Raw genomic sequence first — 22,856 nt, 5'->3', positions numbered from 1 at the left:
CACCCTTGTCACACCCTATCAGGAAAGGCCAGCTAACACCCTTAACATTTCTAAGGGCGGGCCTAAAGATGGAGGCTAAGACTAGTCACGCTCTACATGAGGGTCCTGGGCCCACTCTGTGATTGGTTAACACTGTAACTGTTGTGATTGGGTCCCGCCAAAAGTAACAAATACTCTAGGGAATGTGAATGGTTAAACCTGCTGTCAATAATATTGTATCATAATGAGTGGACCCCTGTACCTGTGTCACAATTTCCTGTAACTCCCCCTTCCCAAACCCATAAAGGCCCTGCCCCACCTTTGTTTGGGGCTCTCAGCACGGATCTGCTGCGCTGGTGAAGTCTGTGAGCCCGAGCTTAGGCTCGGCTAGCCTAAGCCCATAATAAAACCACCCTTTGCTTTTGCATGCGTGACTCGGTCTCCCTGGCAGTTTCTGGTTTTGGGGGCGATATTAAAATCTGGGCATAACAGATACACATCAATTTCAGAATCTGGTTACCTGTGGGCAGAGAAGGAGCAGGGAAGGAAGGATGGAAACAGGACTAGAGAAGGGGCAATGAGGAATTTCCTCTTAATCTATAAGGCTTTAATTCTTAAAAAACAAAAACTAAACTAAAAAATAAACAACAACAAAACCCTGAAACCCACAGAAAAGCCAATGGAGACAAAAACAAACAGAAAGAAAAATTATTCTTATTGGTGATTATCTTGGGTGAATGTGGGGAAGTTTCACTTTTGACTTTACGCATCTCTAGATTGTTTTTCTAATGATTTTTTCCTCCTCTCTGAAGTTGAGGGAAAAAAGATTTAATGTCTGTGTTGAGACAAGGACTCTAGCAGTCAAACTGGGAGTTGTCAGTCTGAACAGAGACCTTCTAGGCTCACAGGAGCCTCTGGTTAGTTGTGTCCTTGGCCACCTTCCTGGAAACTCGTGTCTGAATAGCACTTTTCCCCACGGAGCTGATGTCTGTATTAAGGGGTTAAATTGTGTGTTGCACTTAGCCCAGCACCTGGTGCACAGTAAGCACCCCACATGCATTAATACCACCATGAGCGTTGCAGCATTGCCGTTACTATTATTCCCCAGCGCCCGCTGGCCCGGGCAAGGAGTCCTTCTCCACGCTGCTGCTCTGGCCTTACCCTCCCTGCACTTCTGCACTGTTTTTGGTGGCCTGCTCATTCCTGTGCTGTCTCTACCATTAAACTCCAAACAAAGAGTCCCCGCCCACATTCATCTCTGTACCCCGCAGCTGGCACAGAGTAAGTACTCAGGAAATTATTTTTGAGTGAGTGTAGACACCACTGCATTTCTGCCCCAGGTCCCCTCAGAGCTCGCTTCCAGTACGTTTGCTTCCCCGATGGCTCTAGTACCTTCCACTCTACCCCGACTCCCCCATCTGTGTTCCTGGGTGTCCCATCGCCCGGCTCTGTGTTCATGCCCCCGTCTCAGCCAAGACCCAGGACCCCAGATGCTCCGATAGCCACTTAGCAGACTGTCAGATCCTTAAGGGAGTTCTGAGTTCAGGGCCAAGGTGGGGGCGATTCCTCCAGGCTGGGGGAGGGGGGGATTAGCAAAGGCCTTGTCAAGCCAGATAAGGCTGTGACCTGGATCATTCCCCCGCTGGAATTCTCTGGGTGACTGCCCAGGCCCCTCTGGGAGGACTGCCAGCCCCAGGCTCTGGGTTTTGCCTGGACTTCCTGCATCTGTGAAGGTGGGGGGGGGGGTGCGCTGAGCAGGGAATACCCCGCTGGTGCGGGCACAAGTCTCTCAAAACCCCCAGGCCTGTCTTCACTTGCTCCCATTCACACCTTTAAGATTCTGGAGACCAAGAGTCGATTGGGATTCACAGCCTGTGGAGCTCCCCGTTGTGGCGGGAGGCAGGGAGCCGCAGGGCCTGGGACCCGATGGGGCTGCTCAGGCCGCAGGAGCGAGCGCGGAGGCCAGGCCAGAGAGGTCAGTGACGGCGTGAGGCTGCCTATCCTGGGAGGGCCGGGGCAGGGGGGGAAGAGCCAGGGGGTGTCCCCAGGGACTGTGGGCAAGGCATAGGCCCTGCTGGAGTCCCCAAGGGCTCTGGAGTCCCTTTCCCTTAAGGTGGCAAGCCTTGTGAGAGGTGTGGTCCTTCCGGATGCAAGGCTGCACCTGAAGGTGTTTCGGGAGTTGGAAGAGACGCTGGCCCTGGTCTCACGGAGTCGGAGAGTGGATCTCAAGGACAGAGAGCGAGCAAATCCATATTGTTTACGAGAGGAAGGATAAAGCTCTCAGGAGTGAGGGAGGTTCTGACCGAGTAGCTGCCAAAGATTTTTGTCCTTGACTTTTTCTTGGGACCTTATCAGAAAGTTTGTGAGACCTCATTCATGGCACCCAGCCCAGGCAGGTCTGGAATATGCTTATCCTTCCTCCCCTCCCCCAAACCCTCCCACTTCTTCAGCCTCCCCCTTGCAGCTGTGCCCGCCTCCCTGAGGCTCCCTTCTTTCTCCTTGACTAATGTTAATGCTTCCCCCACTCAAAGGGGGCCGGAGGTTACCCGGAAGGTGGTCCCTGAAAAGGGGGCAAAGGCAGGCATGGGTACGGAGAGAGTTGGAGTTGGAATCTGTGTTTATGTCAATCTGAGGCTTTGCCTGAATTTCTTTTTAATGCAAACGGCAAGAACGTATTCGTCTTTGGGAAAAAGAATAATCACCAGTTCCTTCAACTTTTTGAAGCACCTACTGTATGAGGACACCTTGGTCCCCGCGGGAGGAGAAGCAGAACTGGGAAGGTGCCACCCCAGCCCTTACAGGGAGACGTCTCTGGCCTCATCCTGGGGCCTCCATCACCCTCCTTCCCCCCAGGCCCAGTCCCCTCTCTCTGGAAGGCAGCTGAGCTGTGGGCTGGGTTTATGTAGCCTCTGGAGGTCAGACCTATCAGGTTCAAGTCAGGGCTTTCCTGCTTAGGAGCCGCGTGCGAATTCTTTCCCTTTGAGCCTCTATGTCCTCATCTGCAGAGGGCATATGGTGGCAGTGCCCACCTCATAGGATCACTTTAAAGTGAAATGGGATGAGCCAGCATGGTAACTGCAGTTGGTAGGCCTTCGCTATTTTTATTAGTCATTCTGCAAACCTCCCTTTCGCAGACCCAGTCTGTGCTGTGTGCTAGGTGCTGCACGCATAGACATGGAGGACGCATCCTCACAGATTCCCCGTCTACTTCGTTCATTCATTGATTGAGTCACTTGAGTCAATAAGCGTATGTTAAACCCTATGCTGGGCGCTGGGCGCTGGGCACGGCAAAATAAAAGACACAGTCCCTGTCCCCAGGTTGCTCGCAGTCGGAGAGACACTGTGATAGACTATGCTTATCCAGTGATGGGTGAGCTCACAGAGTGCCTGGGGACAGAGAGGGGACCTATTGGTCTCGGTGGGGTGGTGGGTTGACAAGAAGCCTTTTCGGCAAAGGAAGACTTCATTTCCTTATTGTTTCTCCAACTCACAGCCGCGTTTCCACCCAAGGATCTTTGTACAGGCTCTCCTCTCTCTCCACGATGCTCCTCTCTAGGATTCCCCGGGGCCCGCTCCCTCACCTCCTCTGTCACTTTGCTCCAATGTCACCTCGGCAGTGGGGCCTTTCCTGGCCACCCTATTTATTTATTTATTTTTAAACAATTTTATTTATTTTTGAGACTGAGAGACACAGAGCGTGACTGGGGGAGGAGTAAAGAGAAAAAGAGAGAGAGGGAGACACAGAATCCGAAGCAGGCTCAGAGCCTGACGCGGGGCTCGAACACACAGACTGTGAGATCATGACCTGAGCCGAAGTCGGGCGCTTAACCACCTGAGCCACCCAGGTGCCCCCCTGAGTGTCCTATTTAAACTGCCAAAGCCCACCATGGGACTCCTTCTCCCAACGGGCACACGGTACTCCCGTCCCCCTTCCCGGCCTAATTGTCCTCCGGCGGGTTTATCACCACCTGCCAAAGAGCATATTCTATGCGATATATTTGGTGAACAAAAAGTGTTCTTCCCAGGAACGCACTGGGGAGCAGGGGTGGCGTATATGGCAAGGCCGGAAAGGGTGGTAGTGGGGCCGGACGAAGGGCCACATGCCTCTTGAGGGGAGACAGGCACCTCTGACTCTGGAAGCAGGTGATTCGTGCTGACCTAGAGGTTAAGAAGAGGGATTGGCCCAGGGACAGAGGAGGAAGCCAGGCACCCCGGCCGGGCAAGGAGGACACACTTCCTCTTAGGCCTGGGGAAGGCGTGCAAATGTTATTCGAGGTTTATGGGCCTTCAAAGGCCTGTTCTCATTTCCCCCACCCTAACAGACAGCGCTGGATTCTAAACTCTGGAGTGCAGAGAGAGGCTGAGGGACTTAGATTCGCATTTGTTTCCCGCAGTGCCCAGCTGGAGCTCTGCCCACTGGAATTGCTCCAGAAACAGCTGCTGGCTTGCAGCGAGGTTGGAGAGAAGCGGGAGTGCCTGGCATTGTGAGTGTCAGGGTCATGAGCCTAGAACCCTGGGCGCCATGTTGGATCTCGCCAATCAGCCTGTTCTAGGATTTCTCCAAAAAAAAAAAAAAAAAGTGACATTGCAGAGTGGAAAAACAAGTAGGTTTTTGTAATGCAAAACAAGACAGTGAGGGACATTCTGGGTATGCAAGGACAACGGAAACAAAGACAAAAAGGAAGGCTAGCTCAAAGTATGTTCCTTGGGAATGAACAGTTTAATTGGTTTTTCAAAGATAAAACAAAGCAGGGATTCGCTATCAGGTGGGTGTTTGGATTTTGCATTTTCAGCAAAGGTTTTGGTGGAAGACAGATGAGTTTGTTACTGAAAAATAGCCGTTACACACGTAGGAACAGATTGAGCCCACGGTAAGACTGGCTGTGTGTACCTTAATTTTATTTATTTTTCTTCTTTATTTTTTTCAATTTAGTGTATGACTTTTTGAAATTTATTTATTTATTTAAAAAAATTTTAACATTTATTTATTTTTGAGAGACAGAGACAGACAGAGCACAAGTGGGGAAGGGGCATAGAGAGAGGGACACACAGATTCCGAAGCAGGCTCCAGGCTGAGCTGTCAGCACAGAGCCTGATGTGGGGCTCGAAGCCACACCCGTGAGATCATGACCTGAGCCGAAGTTGGACGCTCAACTGACCAAGCCACCTAGGCACTCCTGAAATTTATTTTTTTAATTTATTTATTTAAATTCAAGTTAGTTAACATGCCTTCATTTAATTTTTTTAAAGTAATCTCTACACCCAATGTGGGGCTTGAATTCACAACCCTGCGATCAAGAGGTGCAACTGAGCCAGCCAGGCACCCCTGTGTATATCATTAGAGCAGACTGCTGATTCATAGAATGGCTGAAATCTGGTGAGGCTGGCTACTCCCTCAAGTCTTGGTTCATTTCCCCCCCCCCATTATTCTTTATTCCACAGATAAGTTTCCAACACCATACATGTACTAGGCTACGTGCTAGCTGCTGAAAATCTGGGGAAAAGACTGATGAGCTTCCTGGCCTGTAGAGGAAGGGATAGGAGACGGAAGTCCTAAACAAGTCAAGAAAATATGAAAGAGAGTTAAAAATGATGGTGAGGGTCATGGAGGTGGAAAGCAGTGATATGAGCTTAATTGGGGGAGGAGGAGCTACTTTAGGGAGGTGGTCAGGGAAGGCATCCTGGAAGAAGTGGCATTTGTGCTGAGACCTGGAACTAATGCTAAGGCTACATATTAGCATTCTAGGCAGGGGGAGCAGGGAGTGCCAAAGCCCTCAGTAGAAAAGCTTGGCGCGCTTTGAATGTCGTGCTTGGCATGCGCTGTCACAGAACGTCAGAGCTGGAGGTTGTCCTGAGCCTCATCCAGGCAGCGCCCCACTCACTTGATGTGGCTCTTGACCACAGCCCTGACCCTGACTGCGGCATGAATCAACGTCAGGGATGGGGAGACCCCCGAGGCAGGGGGCACAGAGTATCTGACAGCTCTCCCCGTGCCGCAGAGCAGGAAATGCTCCTGACTTTTCTCGGTGTGTTTTTTAAAATTTTGCTAAATTGTAACTTTTTTTACCCTTTTACAGACTAGAACTTCCGCTCCGTAATTGACTTAAGCTCATTCATGCGCTGTTGACAGGTCTCTCGTGTTCCTGTAACTTAAAGAAAGCTTTTTTTCCAGAGAGGTCAAGTGTTGGGGGGGGGGGGGCATGTCCCACCTCTGCGATCCCCACCTTCTGCACTCTATTTGTTCCTAAAATGCAGCAAATAAAAACTGCCTCTGGGGACGGGAAGCTCACCTCCCTCAAGACGCGGCTCATTCTATTCCCAGGACACTTGGGCTGCTAGAAAAGACGTCCTGGGCTTGAACCCCAATCTGCCTCCTCGGGCATCCTCGCCGGCTGCTGGCTGTGGAATCTGGAGCCACACGGGACAACCAGGGTGCTTCTCCCCCTCAGCAGCCCCTGAGAATTTGGAGACAGAGACTGGGTGCCCCGAGACCCTTCCAAACACCAGCCAGCCCCTGATCCCTCCATCTGACAGGCGTCCTGTGGCCCAGACACCCCCTAGTTTTCCAGAAAGGCTCTCAGATGGGGGTCAGGACCAGGCACAACCCCCCACCCTCCATGAGTCTGGCCAGGAGCCCTGCTTGCAGGCCTCACACTATGGCTGCTTCTGTCGTCTGAGTGACAGCAGGCTCGGGTCACAGGTCTGGTGGCCGAGCTGGGCCATCGCACCCTGTCCTTGTGGGCTTCAGTTTGGGGGGGTAGGACTTCTTCATCTCGTATGGAACGTGTCTCATCCTGGTCTTGATCGAGGCCATTCTGGGACACCATCAGGAGAAAAGTCCAAGCTCCTTAGGCTGACGCCCCAGGGTCTTGGTGACCTACCCAGCTTCGTCTCTTCATCCAGCCCCTCCACCATTCCTCCGGGCCTGCAAAACACGTAGACAAAGTTCCCTTTCCTGAGAAATGACACGGAGGCCCCACTTTCCTAGGAAAAATCGCCCACTTTCATTGAGCCCTTAGTATGTGGCAACTCAGTTCTAAACGCCTGCCAGGGATCAACCCAGAATGGAGGGGAGGCAGGTCACATGGTTGTCTCCATCACTGAGGTTGGTAAACCGAGGCACAGAGCAGTTGAGAGACTCGCCAAGGTCACATGGCTAATAAGTGGTGGTTCCAGAACGTGGGTTCGTCACCAGCAGGCACCGTGCACGTCTTCCCCATGCTGCCTCCGGTGACATCCTGTGAGCAGTGAGATTGCCCAGGGTGTGAGCGTTTTCAGCACAGCAACTGGCATATGTTAAAAATCAGGGCGTTTCTTCCCCCCCGCTGGAGCCGGTGATTACATAGTTACTCGATGAGCCATTGTGACGCATAGGCTGTTCCTTCCACCCGGGATGCGCTGTTCCTCGCATCCTTGCCTAGTGAACTCTGATCCACTCCTTTGTTTTTTTCCAATTTTTTAAAATTCTGGCAAAATACATACAACTTAAAATTTACCGTCTTAACTGTGCTGAATGTACAGTTCCGTGGTATGAAATACACTTACAATTTGGTAGGACCACCACCGTCACCCACGGCCAGAACTCTTCTCCTCTTGTAAAACTGAGCATCCGCTCCCACTATACACTAACTCCCCCACCTCCCTCCTCTGCCCAGGCAGCCCCCAGCCCACTCGCTCTTTGTGTGATGTTGACGACTCTCTAAGTGTGCCCTACAAATAGAATTGTACAGCGTTTGTGCTTTTGTGACTGGCTGATTTCACTTTGCGTAACATCCTCAAGGTTCAACCTTGTTGTAGCGCATTGCAGAATTTCTTTCCTTTTAATGGTTTGTATTTATTTATTTATTTATTTATTTATTTATTTATTTATTTTGAGACACAGAGAGAGACATCACGAGCAGGGGAGGGTCAGAGAGAGAGAGGGAGACACAGAATCTGAAGCAGGCTCCAGGCTCTGCACAGAGCCCGATGGAGGGCTCGAACCCACGAACCATGAGATCATGACCTGAGCCGAAGTCGGACGCTTAACTGACTGAGCCACCCAGGCGCCCCAAATTTCTTTCCTTTTTAAAGGCTGAGTGATAGTCGCACTGTATGATAGCCTGCAGTCTCTTTATGCATTTGCCTGTTGGTAGGCTCTTGGGTTGCTTCCACGTTTAAGCTGTTGTGAATAATTCTGCTATCAACAGGGGTGTGCAGACACACTTCTTTGAGACCCTGCTTTCAATTCTTTGTGGCACACACCCAAAGGTGGGATTGCTGGGTCATATGGTAATTGTACTTTTAATTTTTTAAGAGTTTATGTATTTATTTGAGAGAGGGAACGAGCACAGAGAGAGAGGGAGAGAGAGAGAGAATCCCTCTGTCAGAGTTCGGAGTCTGATGCGGGGCTTGAATTCACGAACCGTGAGATCACGACCTGAGCCAAAATCCAGAGTTGGTCACTTAACCGACTGAGCCACGCAGGCGCTCCCACTACTTTCAATTTTTTCAGGAATTGCCGTACTGTTTCCCGCAGCGACTGTACCAGTTTACATCCCCACCACAGTGCGCGAGGGCTCTGATTTCTCCAACCCACTGTAAAAGATTCAGTACAGGTGACTTTTCTTCTAGAAAGCCCTCAGCGAGCTCCCTGTCCTGGGATCGGTGCCCCTAATGTGCATTTACTGAGCAACTGCTTTGCTTTGAGCTCAGCACATGCAACCCAAGTTTGCATGAGAGATGGTCTCTGCTCTGAAAGGTGTCACTCCCATCACTGGGGCTCGAACTCATGAACCATGAGATCATAACGAGCTGTGAGGGTAGGACTCAGGCCCGAGTTCTATGACAGGCCACTAGAGGGCCCTCCGGGCAGGAAGTAGCAGTGAGGCAGGTGGGGATAAGACAGTAAGGAATGGCAGAGACCAGGGCAAAGCTAAACCATGTCCAGCCAATGGGGGGCGCTGCTTCTCCGCTCTGGCCGTTGTGGCCACAGGGGAATCTAGAGGCAGGATTGCCAAGACTTTTAAAGAGAAGTGAGAAATTTGGATTTATGTCTGAGATCTCTTAACACTTATACATTAGCAAACTAATTCAACATTTTGAGCGGCCACGTAGGACATGCACAGCCCTTCCTAGCCCTGCCTGGAGCCCTGGGCTGAGAGTTCGTAACCTAAGACCTAGTTCTGCCCATCAAGCAATTATCAGGAATTATGAGCTCTGACTGCAACGCAAGCTTTTACTGCTCCATCTTGTTTATAAGGAAATCACGTGACACTGGTCAGATGTCCTGTGAGAATCATGATCATTATGTCTTTATTGCGGGGGTGGCTACCCCTTTGTGTAGTGGCAAGAATGTGGACTGGGTGACAGGCCAGGCTTACGATTTTTGGGTCCGCCATTTGTAAGCTCTCTAACATCGCTCCTCAGTTTTCTTGCTTACAGAATGGGTCCCAACGGCCCAGGAGGTTTTGTGAGGATTCAAGATCCCAAACAGTGAACCTGTCTTGGCACAGTGGACGCTCACTGGGGATTGAGTCCCTCTCTCATTCTTTCCTTTTTAAGTTTATTTAGAGAGAGACAACACAAGTGAGCAAAGGGCAGAGGGAGAAAGAGGGAGAGGAGAGGAGAGAGAGAGAGAGAGAAGTGGAGCTTGTGTTCACCCTCTGTGGGGCTCGAACTCATGAACCATGAGATCATAACCTGAGTCAAAGTCAGATGCTTAATGACTGAGCCACCCAGACATCCTCTCTCCTTCCTTCCCAAGTGATCAGCCTCAAAACTCCCTCCAACAGGAAGTGCCAAAGTGGGAAGAATGTGTGATGAGTTCTACAACATCCCAGAGACAGGCAGTCTTCCTGTAGAAGGGGGAATCAGGTAAAGCTTCCTAGAGGAGGAGGAGGACTCAGTGTGGACCGTGTGCCAGTGAGCTCCGGGCCATCCTGCTCTATACGCCAGACTCCTTGGAAGGGTTGGGGGGGGGAGGTCGCAAACCCTCCGATGAGGCCAAGGGCATCTCGGTAGCTCTGATGTCAGGATGAGAGCGTATCTAAGTGTCTCTGGCTGGCCTTAGTGGGGCTTCAGCCCTGGGACGAGTCTGCACAAGATGGACAGAGCAGGTGCCGGAGAATAGGCATGTTTATGAGATGTTTAACTTATTCCACAAATATTTTTTTAAATATAATTTACTGCCAAGTTAGATAACATAGAGTGTATAGAGTGTGCTCTTGGCTTTGAAAGTGGATTCCCATGATTCATCACTTACATATAATACCCGGTGCTTGTCCCAACAAGTGCCCTCCTCAATGCCCATCACCCACTTTCGCCACCCCAGACCCCCCTCAACCCTCAGTTTGTTCTCTGTATTTAAGAGTCTCTTATGGTTTGCCTCCCTCTCTATTTATAACTACCTTTCCCCCTTCCTTCCCCCATGGTCTTCTGTTAAGTTTCTCAAGTGCTGCATATGAATGAAAACATATGGTATCTGTCCTTCTCTGACTGACTTATTTCACTCAGATTAATACCCTCCAACTCCATCTTTGTTGTTGCAAATGGCAAGATTTCAGTCTTTTTCATTGCCAAGTAGTACTCCATTATATATATAAACCACATCTTCTTGATCCATTCATCAGTTGATGGACATTTGGGATCTTTCCATGCTTTGGCTATTGTTGAAAGTGTTACTATAAACATTGGGGTGCACGTGCCCCCCTATTCCGCAGATATTTCTTGAGGACCTACCAGGTGTCAGACGTTGCTCTAGGTGCTGGGGTCAGAAATGAATCAGAGAAGGATCCTGCCCTCAAGGGTCTTCCACTCAAGGCGGGTGGAAATAGTTGGGGCGTTGTAGTCGCTGAGGTGTGAATGACTGGATTCATTACCGGAAGCAGGGGAGCTGGGAGGGGCTGGGCTGTGGGGGAGACAATGAGATTGACTCTGGGGTTCCTGTGGGGCACTGAGCTAGACTATCACACAGGTCTTTGGATTGTACTTATTATATATATTTAATTATTATATTTGAAGTGTGGGCTGGGGCAGCGGGTATGAAGCTAGAGCTGGAGGAGTCCTGCATTCACTCAGCAAACCTAACCGAGCACCTACTGTGTGCTAAGTGTGGGGGGCACGGGAGTGAAGCAGACACAAGTGCCTACCCTCATGGGGCTCTCAGGTTAGTGCAAGGACATAACAGCAATTGTACTGATAATAGTTATGACTCACTGAACGCCTCCTACGTGCCAGGCACCGTGCAGAGCTCTCTGCCTGCCTCATTTCACTGAATTGTCACAATTACAGAACGAAGCTGGTTCTGTTCTTATCCTGCTCTGCAGGTGGGGATACAAGGGAGGCCTCAGGAGGCCAGGTGACCTCAGGCAGTCAGAGGGGACACCCAGATGTGAATCCAGTTCTGTCTGACTTGAAGCTCAGACTCTCTGACCTGACATTGAACTTTCTCCTCATGCCCATACCCAATTGTTTGTTCAGGGAGTGTCATTGAGTTCTCCGTCCAGAAATTTGGTGCTTTTTTTTAATGTTTATTTTTGAGAGAGAGGGAGAAACAGAGCACAAGCGGGGCAGGGGCAGAGAGAGCGGGAGACACCGAATCTGAAGCACGCTCCGGGCTCTGAGCTGTCAGCACAGAGCCTGACACGGGGCTCCAACCCACAAACCGCGAGATCATGACCTGAGCTGAAGTCAGACGCTCAACTGACTGAGCCGCCCAGGCGCCCCTAGAAATTCGGCTTTTAGAGTGGAAAAAAGAAAACTGGAGAAACAGGTCTGCTGTTTTTTCTCTGGCTTCATTTTGTTTGGTTTAGGATGGCGAGGCCCGTGAGTATTGGTAGGAGGAGGAAGGATCTGGTGGAAAGAAGTTCAAGCGGAACAGAGAGGAGTTTTTCCATAGCGGCTGTCAGCCCTGACCTACTGGCCTGTATTTATTTGATGCCTTTGCTCTTTGTTCCCTCAACCCAAAGGGAAGCCCGTGGGCGGGGGGCTCAGTCTTGTTCACAGTGAATCCCCCCCAGGGCCCTGCATGTGGTAGACTTTCTGTATTGAACTGAACTGAATTCCCAGGGTTCCGCGGGGTGCCCAGTAGTTAGGTCTCAGGAGGAGAAGGGTCCTGAGGCCTGGGAGGAGGGGCCGTGATTGGAGGAAGGAGAGAAAAGAAGTCAAGAGCTCACACCCATGTCTTTTCAGAAAAGTGTGCACATGGGTCAGGGATGGGGCGGTGGGTAGAGATTAACGGACGTGAATAGAGCATAGTAACAACTGCTTATGTTCTTCCGGGACATTCTATAAGGTTGCTCGTCATTTACTTATGAGCATTATTTTGCCGCTGCTCTGTTATAAATGCATTCAGTCACTTCATCCTAACAAGGATTCGGAGGCAGGCGGATTATAGTCAGCCCGGAGGAGAGGTAGCTCGTAGTGGGGAAGCCAGGATTTGAACCCAGGACTCGAAGCTGATCTAGAGTCTGTGATGCCAGCCCACAAGCCACACACCTCCCCACTTGGCCTTATTTTTTACAGTAGGTTCCTCACCACGAGCCTCTGAGGCAGCAGGGTGGCATTATTCTCATAGTTCACAGGAACAGAGAAGGGTAGTGACTTGCCTGGAGTCGCACAGCTACTGAGCGGCTGAGCGGGGCTCCAGCTTGCCTGTCTCTAACGGCGAGCCTGGAGGGCTCTCTTTCCCAGGGAGGAAGGAGTGCAGGAATTCCGTAAGGAGTCTGGTGCCAGCAGGGAGGTGCCAGCTGGGCGCAAGGGACATTTTCCAGCATCTCCAGAGCAGGCCTTTCACAGGCTGCTGGGCCTCCCCAGCCCAGGAGCAGGGCGACCTTTGGCAAGCCGGCAACAACAGGAAGAGGACGAGGGCTGGGCCGGGGAGGGGGCCGCCTGGCTGCCATGGCAGCCCCTGAGCGGAGGCCCAGCGAGGCGAGATGAAATATGAGCAGGAGCCATGGGCTGGAGGACTCGACAGAGATGCAGGGTGGCGGGCGGAGGGAGGCTGCCCTGGGAGGCAGGGCGGGGGTGGGGGCTCCAGCCTTCCTCACCCCCCTTCCCCTCGTGGAGAAGCTTGGACCACGGATGGCCCAAGCCAGACCCTCTTCGGTGTCTCTGCTGAAAGTCACTGATGCACCGAGAGACACTTTGGGAAGTAGCTGCTTCTGAGCAGAGAGGGACTGAGTCCCCAGGGGTGGTCGGGGGAGAAGCAGGGCTTCCCCTGCGAGCCGTCGGGGCTCCTGGAGCCACCCGGCCAGGCCAGGAGCGTGGGAGGCTGCGGGCAGAGAGGCCTTTAAAAGCCACAGGCCCAGCCCCTGTCTCTTCTGCAGGCCTGACACCGAGAGAAGGTCTCCCTGGTGAGGAATCTCGTTCTGGGGGCTGCCTTGCTTGGGGTGGGGGGGGCAGGGCACAGGGAGGGAGTGGGGGTGGGAGCGGAGGCCCCTGACCCCCGATGCCTCCCCGACAGATCGAGGGGAGGTCACATGCCTGCTAGGCAGTGGGACTTGGTCCTGTCTGTCCTGTCTAGCCCAAGACCTGACCCAGGGGTCCTGGAGAATGGGGGGCCACTGCATGTGGACTCGGAGGGTCGGTCCCTCCGGCGACCCAGCCGCTCCTCGGCCCCCATGTTTTCATGCCGCCGTTAGGCTGTCTGTCTCCACTTTCTCCACCTCTCATGACCTCAGCTACCACTTTACTCTGAAATTATCTTGTGGCTGCTGCTCATTTCCCTCTGTGGTCGCTGGATAAAAATAGCCAGCCCCACATCCTTCTCCTGGGGGGCGCTCTGGGCTCCGGCCCCTGGGGCAGCACTTTCTAAGCATCTTGCCGCCTCCCGTGTGAGGCCTCTTTGTGGGCTTTCAGATCCCTTTCTGTGGGGTCTCCTGCTGCTACCCCCCCACCAGCAGCCCTGGTCCCAGCTGCTCTAAAACGTGCGTGAGGGACGCCTGGAGGGCTCAGTCGGTTAAGCGGCCAACTTCCGCTCAGGTCATGCTCTTGTGGTTCGTGGGTTCAAGCCCAGCATCGGGCTCTGTGCTGACAGCTCAAAGCCTGGAACCTGCTTCAGATTCTGTGTCTCCTCTCTCTGCCCTTCTCCTGCTCATGCTCTGTCTTTCAAAAATAAGTAAAACATTGGAAATAAAAAATAAAATAAGGGGCTCCTGGGTGGCTCAGTTGGTTAAGCCTCTGACTTCGGCTCAGGTCAGATCTCACGTTCATGGGTTCAAGCCCCGCGTCAGGCTCTGTGCTGACAGCTAGCTCAGAGCCTGGAGCCTGTTTCTGGTTCTGTGTCTCCTTCTCTCTCTGCCCCTCCCCCTCTCATGCTCTGTCTCTCTCTGTATCAAAAATAAATAAAACATTAAAAAAAAAAATAATAAGATAAAATGTGCCTGGGATTTTGATTTGATTCCGGTACATGGTGAGGCCAATAGACCAAGAGTTGGTTGCCATTTAAAAGATAGTCTGGGGTCACCTGGGTCGTTCAGTCAGTTGAGTGTCCGACTCTTGATTTTGGCTCAGGTCATGATCCCAGGATTGTGGGATTGAGCCTCACGCAGGAGTCTGAGCTGAGCATGGAGCCTGCTTAAGATTCACTCTCTCTCCGCTCTCTCTCCTCAATTTGTGCTCTCTCTCGCTCTCCCTCTCTCTCTCAAAAAAAAAAGAATAGTCTGTTACTTCCAGTTTCTGAGAGAAGGGGACACATCACACCACGCGGGGCCACACGGGGAAGCACCAGGTAGATCAGGAGCAGAAGAAATGAGAGAAAGCCCAGCCCAGAGCCTTTCTAGTGTTTTCCACAGGAAAGGCAAGGCAGGGCAGGGTCAACAGTTTGGAGTCAACGATTCCAGCAGACTCTGGGCTGCCTGGGGGTCCTCGCTGTCTGCTTCTGGCCCTGGGGTGATACAGGACAGAGGAAATACTGGCGGGGGGTGGGAGAGAGCTAGACAGAGAGGTTGGGGTGTGAGTGTCCACTGGCTGGTTTGCATCTGAAAGCCACGCTCACAGGGGAGTCTTACTTTACCTCTAGGAGTTAGCTGGTCCTGGGAGGGGCTGTCTCTTCCCAGCGCAGCAAGGTCCCCAGGACGTCAAGCATCATCCCATATGGAAAAGGAATGCAGTGAAGGGCAGTATATTCCTGGGCTGAATTGCTGGGCACATCCCCTTCTTGAGCCTCGGTTTCCCCATCTGTAAAGTCAACAACTGCTGTCCCCTCATTCAACAAATGACTGCTGAAGGGACAGACACAGTGCCCACAGGTTTCACAATAGCCACCTGCTGGGGTCCTCACCAGGCTTAAGGAGCAGTGCAGAGAACCTGGCGCACTGTGGGTGCCCGGACACGGTGACTGGCCCCTTTATCCGGAAAGCAGCTGAGGAAGACTGGTGTGGAATTGTAGGGTGTAGGGCCATTTTCCTTGGCTGGTCAGAGCCCTCAGGGTGGAAGTCAGGGGTAGACAGAACCCTCAGGAATGTTCTTGGAACTCAGAGGAGCTATTGGACAAAGGATGGCATGCAGAGGCCAGCCCAGGAGCCAGGAGCCCTGGGAGGGGGTCACAGCTTGTGTGTACAGAGCCAGGCCTTGGGAGGTGCCAGGGGCTCTGGGCAGAGCACTGCACAAGGGACCACTGAGCTCAAGGGTCAGAGGCACCGAAGGGGAAGCCCGGACGGACCGCAGGCTGCAGATAAACAAGGACTCTGGGATCCGGAGCAGGAAGGGAAATAGCCAGCCGCCGGTAAGGAGCTTTTGAGGCCAAGTTAGAATCAGGCACTGGCCCAAGACACATGGAATTTCCTATGCCTTCTGGGTGTGATTTTTGGGACTCAAGACCAGTGATTCCTGTTTGCCGGAGGCAGGTGTGGGGAGGGAGCTGGGGCCTCCAGCCCCATGGCTCAAAGGGAGGCCGTTCCTCTGTGAAGGGAGGCCGTGAGGTGCAGTGAGAGGTGCACAGGCGTGGGTTTGAGCCCTCTTCCACCTCTTACTACCCGTGTGACTTCTGGAGAGTTCCATGACCTCCCTGAGCCTCCATTTCTCCACTGGCAACATGGATGCAGGGATACCTCCCCTCCGGAGCTCGCGAAGTTCATGAGTACCCAGGGTCCACTTGTTCCCTAGGTAGGCACAGTGCCTGAGGTCCGTGGAAACGTTTTAAGTTTCATTCTTTTAGAGTCAGGAAGGGGAAAAATGAATGTAATAATAACGAATATACAATCACGAACCGAGCCTGGATTGTATTTGCTTCCATACCAACATAGCTGGAAAATAAAACTAAAAAGCATTTTTTTTTTGGAGGAAGGGGCCCATAAAGGCAAAAGTGCTGGGGACTCAAAGCCATAACGAGGCCCTGACAGCAGGTCACACCGGAGGGCTCGTGCTTCCTCCCCGTGTGCTCCCTCGGGGCCGGGCATTATTCTCCGTTTTGGGAGAGAGGGCAGAGCCACCCACTTCTGCCCTCAGACACCCGCAGGGAAGACATCCTTGAACACCAGCAACCAAGCACCACGAGGTCAAAGGGACTTAACACCATGCCTGCCCCTCCGTCTCTCACTCCTGCATCATCGCTGCCCTTGTCCAGGTTTTGGTTTTTTTTCCCTTCCTGTCTGGTCCTTGCATCCTTCATCAAGGCCATGTCCAGCCTGTGTCAATTGCTATTTCTCACGCGTGCCACCAAATCTCCATTTAAGAAACATGCTGTCTATTGCTTTGGTTACTTTGAGCCATTTTCTGCAGAGGGGACAATCGCGTTGGGGCATTTGTGGTGGGAAAGCCCTCTCCTGCCCCCTTTGGGGGATCAGACCCCACGAATGCTCTTCTGAGGTGACCCCACGGGCTAACAGGAGAGGTGGGGCCTGGCAGGGACCAACAGGTGGGTCAGAATGCACCATGGGGGCACGTCTTGAGAAGTGTGTCATGGGCTGTGTTTTCTTTTCCAGAACCCCAGAGATGAAGGGTCTTCTCACACTGGCTTGGTTCCTGGCTTGTAGTAAGTGCTGGCCCCATGACCTCTGAACGTGTGACCTTCCACCCTTAGGAACAATAACATTGAGGTCAGAGAGACTTGAGTTTGAATGTCAGCCCTGCATTTACTGCACCGTTGTCAGCAAGAGCATTTGCCTCTCCGAGCCTCTGTTGCTTCCTCTGTGACATGGATGAGAGTCACATCACCCCGACTGGTGGGGCTGCTGTGGCCTGATTCTACCTGGTGATGGGTAAAGATTGTGCTAGGTGGACAGTATGTGTCTTGCAAATGTGGGAGGCGTATTTTTTTTTTACTCTGGTGCAAAATGAAATAAAATAAAGCCCGAATGAAAACAAGTCCCTTCTATAACCATTCCATCCCATGGGTTGCTCTCTGCTGAGGTGGCCCGGGTTTTGCACACGCCCCACCTGCCACCTCCTCCCAGCTGGAGGTGACGGTGCAGCCCCACAAACCATGTCCACAGCCTCTGCCAGGCTGTCCTAATCTTTGACGTCTTGCCAGATCCTGGAGACTGATGGAGGGCGGGACGCTAGGGCAGGAACGGAGACTCCGGCTCGCTGTGAAACCCTTTCCCTCCAAACGGACTGTTTCCCAATCCGTAAGGTGAAGGAGCCGGCCTCAGTGATCTCGAAGGGTCCCGCCCTGCTCTGAGGCTCTGTGCCTTACGTTCTAAATGGGGTTATTTGCGGGAGGGAGGTGTGCATCGGCAGGAGAGATCGGAAGCACCTGTCTTCCCGCGTCATACAGGTACCATATTAATTATACCGGATGTTTCCTGGCCATTCACGTGGTGTCTGCCACTGTGCTGAAAACTTACATCCTTTCTCTCATTTCGAGCCTCAGGATGACTCCAAAAAGTAGCCCTTCGCTTTAGCCCACCGCCTCCCCCAAATCTGCACACAAGGAGGCCGAGGCTCAGAGAGATTAAGCGACACGCTCAACATCATGTGCTGCGAGCGGCAGAGGCAGGGCTGGAACTCACGTTGCCCGTCCTCCAAGCCCAGCCTTTTAGCTCTGCCGCTTGACCTCCCCTCTCCTGTCCCTGTCTCACTAACAGGGAAAAGGAGAGGCAGACGCCCGGGGCCCCGTCAGTCCCAGGGCAGGACAGGGGCGGGAGCCCGCGGAGCGAGCGGGCCTGGGGCAAGCGTGACGTGTTCACCGGGGGCTGGGGGCTGCCTTCCAGGTGTGCCTGCTGTGCCAGGGGGCTTGCTGGACCTCAAGTCCATGATCGAGAAGGTGACCGGAAAGAACGCCTTTACGAACTACGGCTTCTACGGCTGCTACTGTGGCTGGGGCGGTCGGGGGACCCCCAAGGACGGCACCGACTGGTGAGTGGATTCTCATAATTCTCCTCTGCGCTCAGGCTCTGCACCCCCGTTATCTCACTTAATTCCACGTCCGTTCCGGAAGATGATGTTGAAGCATCCTTGGGTAGGTGAGACAGCTCCATCTCAGAGAGGTTGACAGACTTGCCTGCAGTACATAACGTCTCCATCTTGGAGACCTAATGTATCAGTGGGTCTATTGCTACCTAATGTATTACCCCAAAATATAGTGGCTTAAAGTAACCATGACCATTCATTTGGCTAAGAATCTGCAGTATGGGCTGGGCTTGGCAGAACTGCTTGTCTCTGCTCCACCCGCCCTCACCCTGGGTAGCTCAATTGAGGCAGGACGATCCAGTTTCTGGATGGCCCACTCCCATGGCGGGCATGCCGTCGCCAGCTGCTGGCTGGGCCCTGAGCTGAAGCTGTGTTCCTCAGTTCCTCTCACTTAGGCCTCTCCAAGGCTGTTTGTTTGGACTTCCGCACACAGCACAGTGACTATTGGGTTCCAAGAGTGAGTATCCTAAGACTGCAAGACAAAAGGGTCTAGAAAATTCTATGGTGTCACTTGGAGGAGGCAGTTCCAAAGGCTTTGAGAGGGAGGGGACCTGGATTCCACTTCTTGATCGGGAAGTGTCAAAGTTCTAGAATTTTGAATGTGAGATGGAGAGAGTATTCTTTGGAAAATTCCGAGACGCTTGGCATGGATCATGGAATGAGGCCATGAGGCAAAGGGATGGCAGATGGTTGGAGCCAAGTTTCCCACTGCTGGAGGGGGAGTTCCCTCCCTGTGGTGACAGATTAGAGGTGGAGATGTCAGGACGAACGCCTCGTTAGCTTAATGCAGATGCAGGTGGTTACATACTGAAATATGTACAGATGTGCGTACAAACATGGGTTAGTGCAGACATATTTTTTGCTCTGTCAGCTGGAAGAACCCAAAAGACACATCCCACTGGCAATGAGGAACTTTTAAAAAAAGTTTATTTATTGAGAGAGAGAGAGAGAGAGAGAGAGAGAGAGTGTGTGTAGGAAAGGCAGAGAGAGAGAGGTAGAGAGGGAATCCCAAGCAGGCTCCATACTGTAGGCACAGAGCCTGATGTGGGGCTTGAATTCACGAACCATGAGATTGTGACCTGAGCCCAAACCAAGAGTCAGATGCTTAATCAACTGAGCCACCCAGGTGCCCCAATAAGCAAATTCTTATGCCCAGGCTTTGTCTCTGATACCATTCTCCAAAAAAAAGAACCAAGACTCCTTGAAGACAAGGCTGATTCTAGGACAGCGGGCAGGAAATATACAGGTTGAACCTGGAGTCTCATGTAAGGCCAAAACGTAAGGAAGTTTTTAAAAAGAGCCACCCCCCCACACAATAGGGATCTATGTCAGGGGGCACCGGAGCCAACTGGGAGGGCTCCCAATGGCCAAAGCCGGAATAATTAGAGCAGCAAAGTAAGCCCACAGCCCCAGTTTTATCATAAGAAGAACATCAGACAAATCCCATAGAGGACCATCCTACAAAATACCTGCCCAGTAAGTACTCCCAAAACTGTCAAGGTCACCAAAAACAAGGAAAGTGTGAGAAGCTGTCCCAGCTAAGAGGAGCCTAAGAAGACATGACAATTAAGTTTTAAAAAATGTTTATTTATTTTTGAGAGAGAGAGACAGAGCATGAGCATGGGAGGGGCAGAGAGAGAGAGGGAGACACAGAATCCGAAGCAGGCTCCAGCCTCCAACATGTCAGCACAGAGCCCATCTCGGGGCTCGAACTCACAAACCGCAAGATCATGACCTGAGCCGAAGTCGGATGCTCAACTGACTGAGTTACCCAGGCACTCCAGGAGACATGACAATTAAATGTAATGTAGGTATTAGGTAAATAGAAGGGAATAGAAATAAGACATTAGGTAAATTAGGTGAAAACTAAGGAAATTTAAACAAACTTTGGAGTTTTTTGGAGTAATTGTAAAAAACAATTAAAGAATCAATAATGATGTATTATGTTTAGCTAGTTAGTAATTTAGTCAACAACATCCATACTGGTATGTTAACTGTGACAAGCGGATTGTACTAATATAAGACGTCAGTACTAGGAAAAATTGGATGTGGGGTAAAAGCAAACACGCTGTATGACCTTCTCTCTTTCTCTTTAAGTCAATTTTTAAAAGATGCAATCTGCCACACCCAACACAGGAAGTTGAGTTTTTGCTCACATAATGGTTTCATGTGAATCACGTGTTCATCCCAGGACCCAGGCTCCTTCCATCTTGGGGCTCTGCCTTCTCCTGTGGCCTCAGAGTCCTCTGCTGAGTCATCTCCATCCAGCTGAGAGATGGGAGAAAGAGAGAGAGAGAGAGAGAGAGAGAGACAGAGAGAGAGAGAGAGAGAGAGAGAGAGGACAGTGTGGGACAGTTTCCCGAGTAGGTCTGGAAGTGGTGTCTGTCACTTCTGCGCAGGATTCCCCCCACCCCTGGCCGGAATCTAACTGTGTGACCATGCCTATTTGCAGGGGAGGCTGGGAAATGTAGTCTTACCCCATAGGAGAGAGTGGGTCGGTGAACCGCTGGCCCGTGGCAGGAACCCCCAGTGGAAGAGCAGAGAAGTACTCAGCCTTAGCACTAGATTCCTGTCACCAGACCACAGCCACCCCAGTGGCCTCTGCTGCAGTGCCGTGCCCCGGCCACTCAGGTTCTAAGTATCTTGCGTTGACAGGTGCTGCTGGGCGCACGACCACTGCTATGGGCGGCTGGAGGAGAAAGGCTGCCACATCCGGACACAATCATACAAATACAGATTTGCACGGGGACTGGTCACCTGTGGTAAGGCTGGGGGTTCCCATTCCGGCCCCTGAGGGAGCCTGGGTCTTTGCTGGCTCTGAGTTCAGCAGCCCCCTCAAAGTCAGCCAGCCTGTATCTTGGAGGGCAGAGCCGGGCACAAGAGGGGCAAGATGTCTGCACCTGTGTGTGACCTCCGGGGAAGGGCTGGAATGTCTCAGGCTGAGCATTCTCTAGGCGCCAAATGCTCTGCATGCTTCCTTTTTCTTGTTCCCCAAAATGCCTTTTGGAGCATGTTTAGTCCCGTATTCTACACGAGGAAACTGAAGCTCGGAGGTTCGCCGGTGCACGTAGCTAGAGCTGGGATTCAAGCTCAGGTCTGGCCGAGCTCAGAGCTAAGTCTGAGGGTGGTGCCTCCTCTGTGAGAACTGAAACTCCTCCAGAGCAGGGGCTGCCTCTACCATCAGAGTGGGAATTCTTAAGAGGAGAGCACGTGCCTCTACCTCAGACTGGGAGCTCCCAGGGGGCGGGGGCTGTGTCTCCCTGGGCTGAAACCTCACCCTGGGCAGCAGCTAGGCCTCTTCCATCAGATCACACATTCCCCAGTATAGACGCCGTGCCTCCCTCATCAGACTGAGAGCTTGCTGGGGCAGGAAGCAGACTGGGAGTGGGGGTGGAGGGGGGGGTCAGCTGGCACAAAAAGCAAGCCCAGGAGGCCATGGAGGCAGAGCCTGTCTTCCCTTCCTCATTCTGCATTTGGTGTCCTGTTCGCAGAGCTCGGGGCCCTCTGCCAAGTGCAGCTCTGTGACTGTGACCGGAAGCTCGTCTACTGCCTCAAGAGGAACCTGAGAACCTACAATCCCCGTTACCGATACTTTCCCAACATCCTCTGCTACTAGATGCCCTCAGTGAGCACCTTGCTGACCAAACGTTCCCCCGCTTCTACTATGCAGAGCTCACTGACCCTGCTGGGTTCCCGAGAGAGGCTGGCGGTCCTGGACCTCCTCCTCTCTCCATGGTCCGCGGGGCCTGGCGGAGCCCCATGGCCGCACCCCACGTCCAGAGAGTCCCAGGAGAAGGACTCTGGTCACAGGACCCAGGAAGTTCCCCTTGAGAGATTAGCCCTCTGATGCTGAGAGCCTGGCCCTCACCCCAGGCTGCTGTCTCCCCGTTTGCTCTGAGGACAGCGCCCCTTCTCCGGGAAGATACGTTTACTTTTCAGTTTCTGCAGTAGGATTATCGCTACGACCCTCTAGAGAATTTTTACCCCAGGAAGAAGGAAAATTGACCCCCTAAAATTCTGCCACAGAGCTGTTAAGAAATGTATTCTTTAGAAAATTTTTTAATGTTTATTTATTTTGGGGGGCTTAGAGAGAGAGAGAGAAAATGATCAGGGGAGGGGCAGAGAGAGAGAGGGAGACACAGAATCGGAAGCAGGCACCAGGCTCTGAGGTGTCAGCACAGAGCCCGACGTGGGGCTCGAACCCACGGACTGTGAGATCATGACCTGAGCCGAAGTCGGATGCATAACCATCTGAGCCACCCAGATGCCCCTAAATAAAATTTATTCTTAAGACAAATTAAACCACAGGGGCATTTTCCTCTGCCCTGGGGGAATCGTCTGCACCTCCTTCTCTGCCTCTGGGACACTCAACTCAAAGTTCACCACAGATTTTCAGGAATAGAAGGTGCAGGTTTATCAACAGAAGGTTTCCTGGCACAAGATCTGAGTCTTCTTTGGGGTTCATCTCCTTAAACCTCGGGGTTCCTCCCTGGCCCAGCACTGGATTTCTGTTTTCCTTGTGGAGGTCGGGGAGAGGAGACTGG

At 52.2% G+C, this 22,856-nt stretch overlaps 1 protein-coding gene across 3 annotated transcripts; it reads left to right on the top strand.

The window, feature by feature from the left end:
• The first annotated feature begins 1,744 nt into the window (after window positions 1-1,744).
• On the top strand, window positions 1,745-22,419 carry PLA2G5 (phospholipase A2 group V). 3 transcript variants are annotated; one of them, XM_029949889.1, is made up of 5 exons: window positions 1,745-1,954; window positions 16,884-16,933; window positions 18,114-18,258; window positions 20,968-21,074; window positions 21,804-22,419. In XM_029949889.1, the coding sequence occupies exons 2-5, from the start codon at window positions 16,894-16,896 to the stop codon at window positions 21,926-21,928; spliced, it is 417 nt and encodes a 138-aa protein (XP_029805749.1). In that variant the 5' UTR covers window positions 1,745-1,954; window positions 16,884-16,893; the 3' UTR covers window positions 21,929-22,419. The 3 variants fall into 3 exon arrangements, with proteins under 3 accessions (XP_029805749.1, XP_029805746.1, XP_029805748.1); XM_029949886.1 differs by lacking the exons at window positions 1,745-1,954; window positions 16,884-16,933 and adding an exon at window positions 16,954-17,159; XM_029949888.1 differs by lacking the exons at window positions 1,745-1,954; window positions 16,884-16,933 and adding an exon at window positions 16,954-17,182.
• The last annotated feature ends 437 nt before the right edge of the window (window positions 22,420-22,856 follow it).

Source organism: Suricata suricatta, chromosome 8 (assembly GCF_006229205.1).
Source record: "Suricata suricatta isolate VVHF042 chromosome 8, meerkat_22Aug2017_6uvM2_HiC, whole genome shotgun sequence".
NCBI classification, from domain to species: domain Eukaryota; kingdom Metazoa; phylum Chordata; class Mammalia; order Carnivora; family Herpestidae; genus Suricata; species Suricata suricatta.
The sequence above is the reverse complement of the archived record's forward strand: the minus strand, read 5'-3'. Positions and strand labels throughout refer to the sequence as shown.

Excerpts from the sequence above, each read along its gene's own strand:
- PLA2G5 (XM_029949889.1), top strand. The coding sequence starts at position 16,894 with ATGAAGGGTCTTCTCACACTGGCTTGGTTCCTGGCTTGTA. Across the intron at positions 18,259-20,967 it reads CCCAAGGACGGCACCGACTG|GTGCTGCTGGGCGCACGACC; the intron begins GTGAGTGGATTC and ends TTGCGTTGACAG. Across the intron at positions 21,075-21,803 it reads ACGGGGACTGGTCACCTGTG|AGCTCGGGGCCCTCTGCCAA; the intron begins GTAAGGCTGGGG and ends TCCTGTTCGCAG.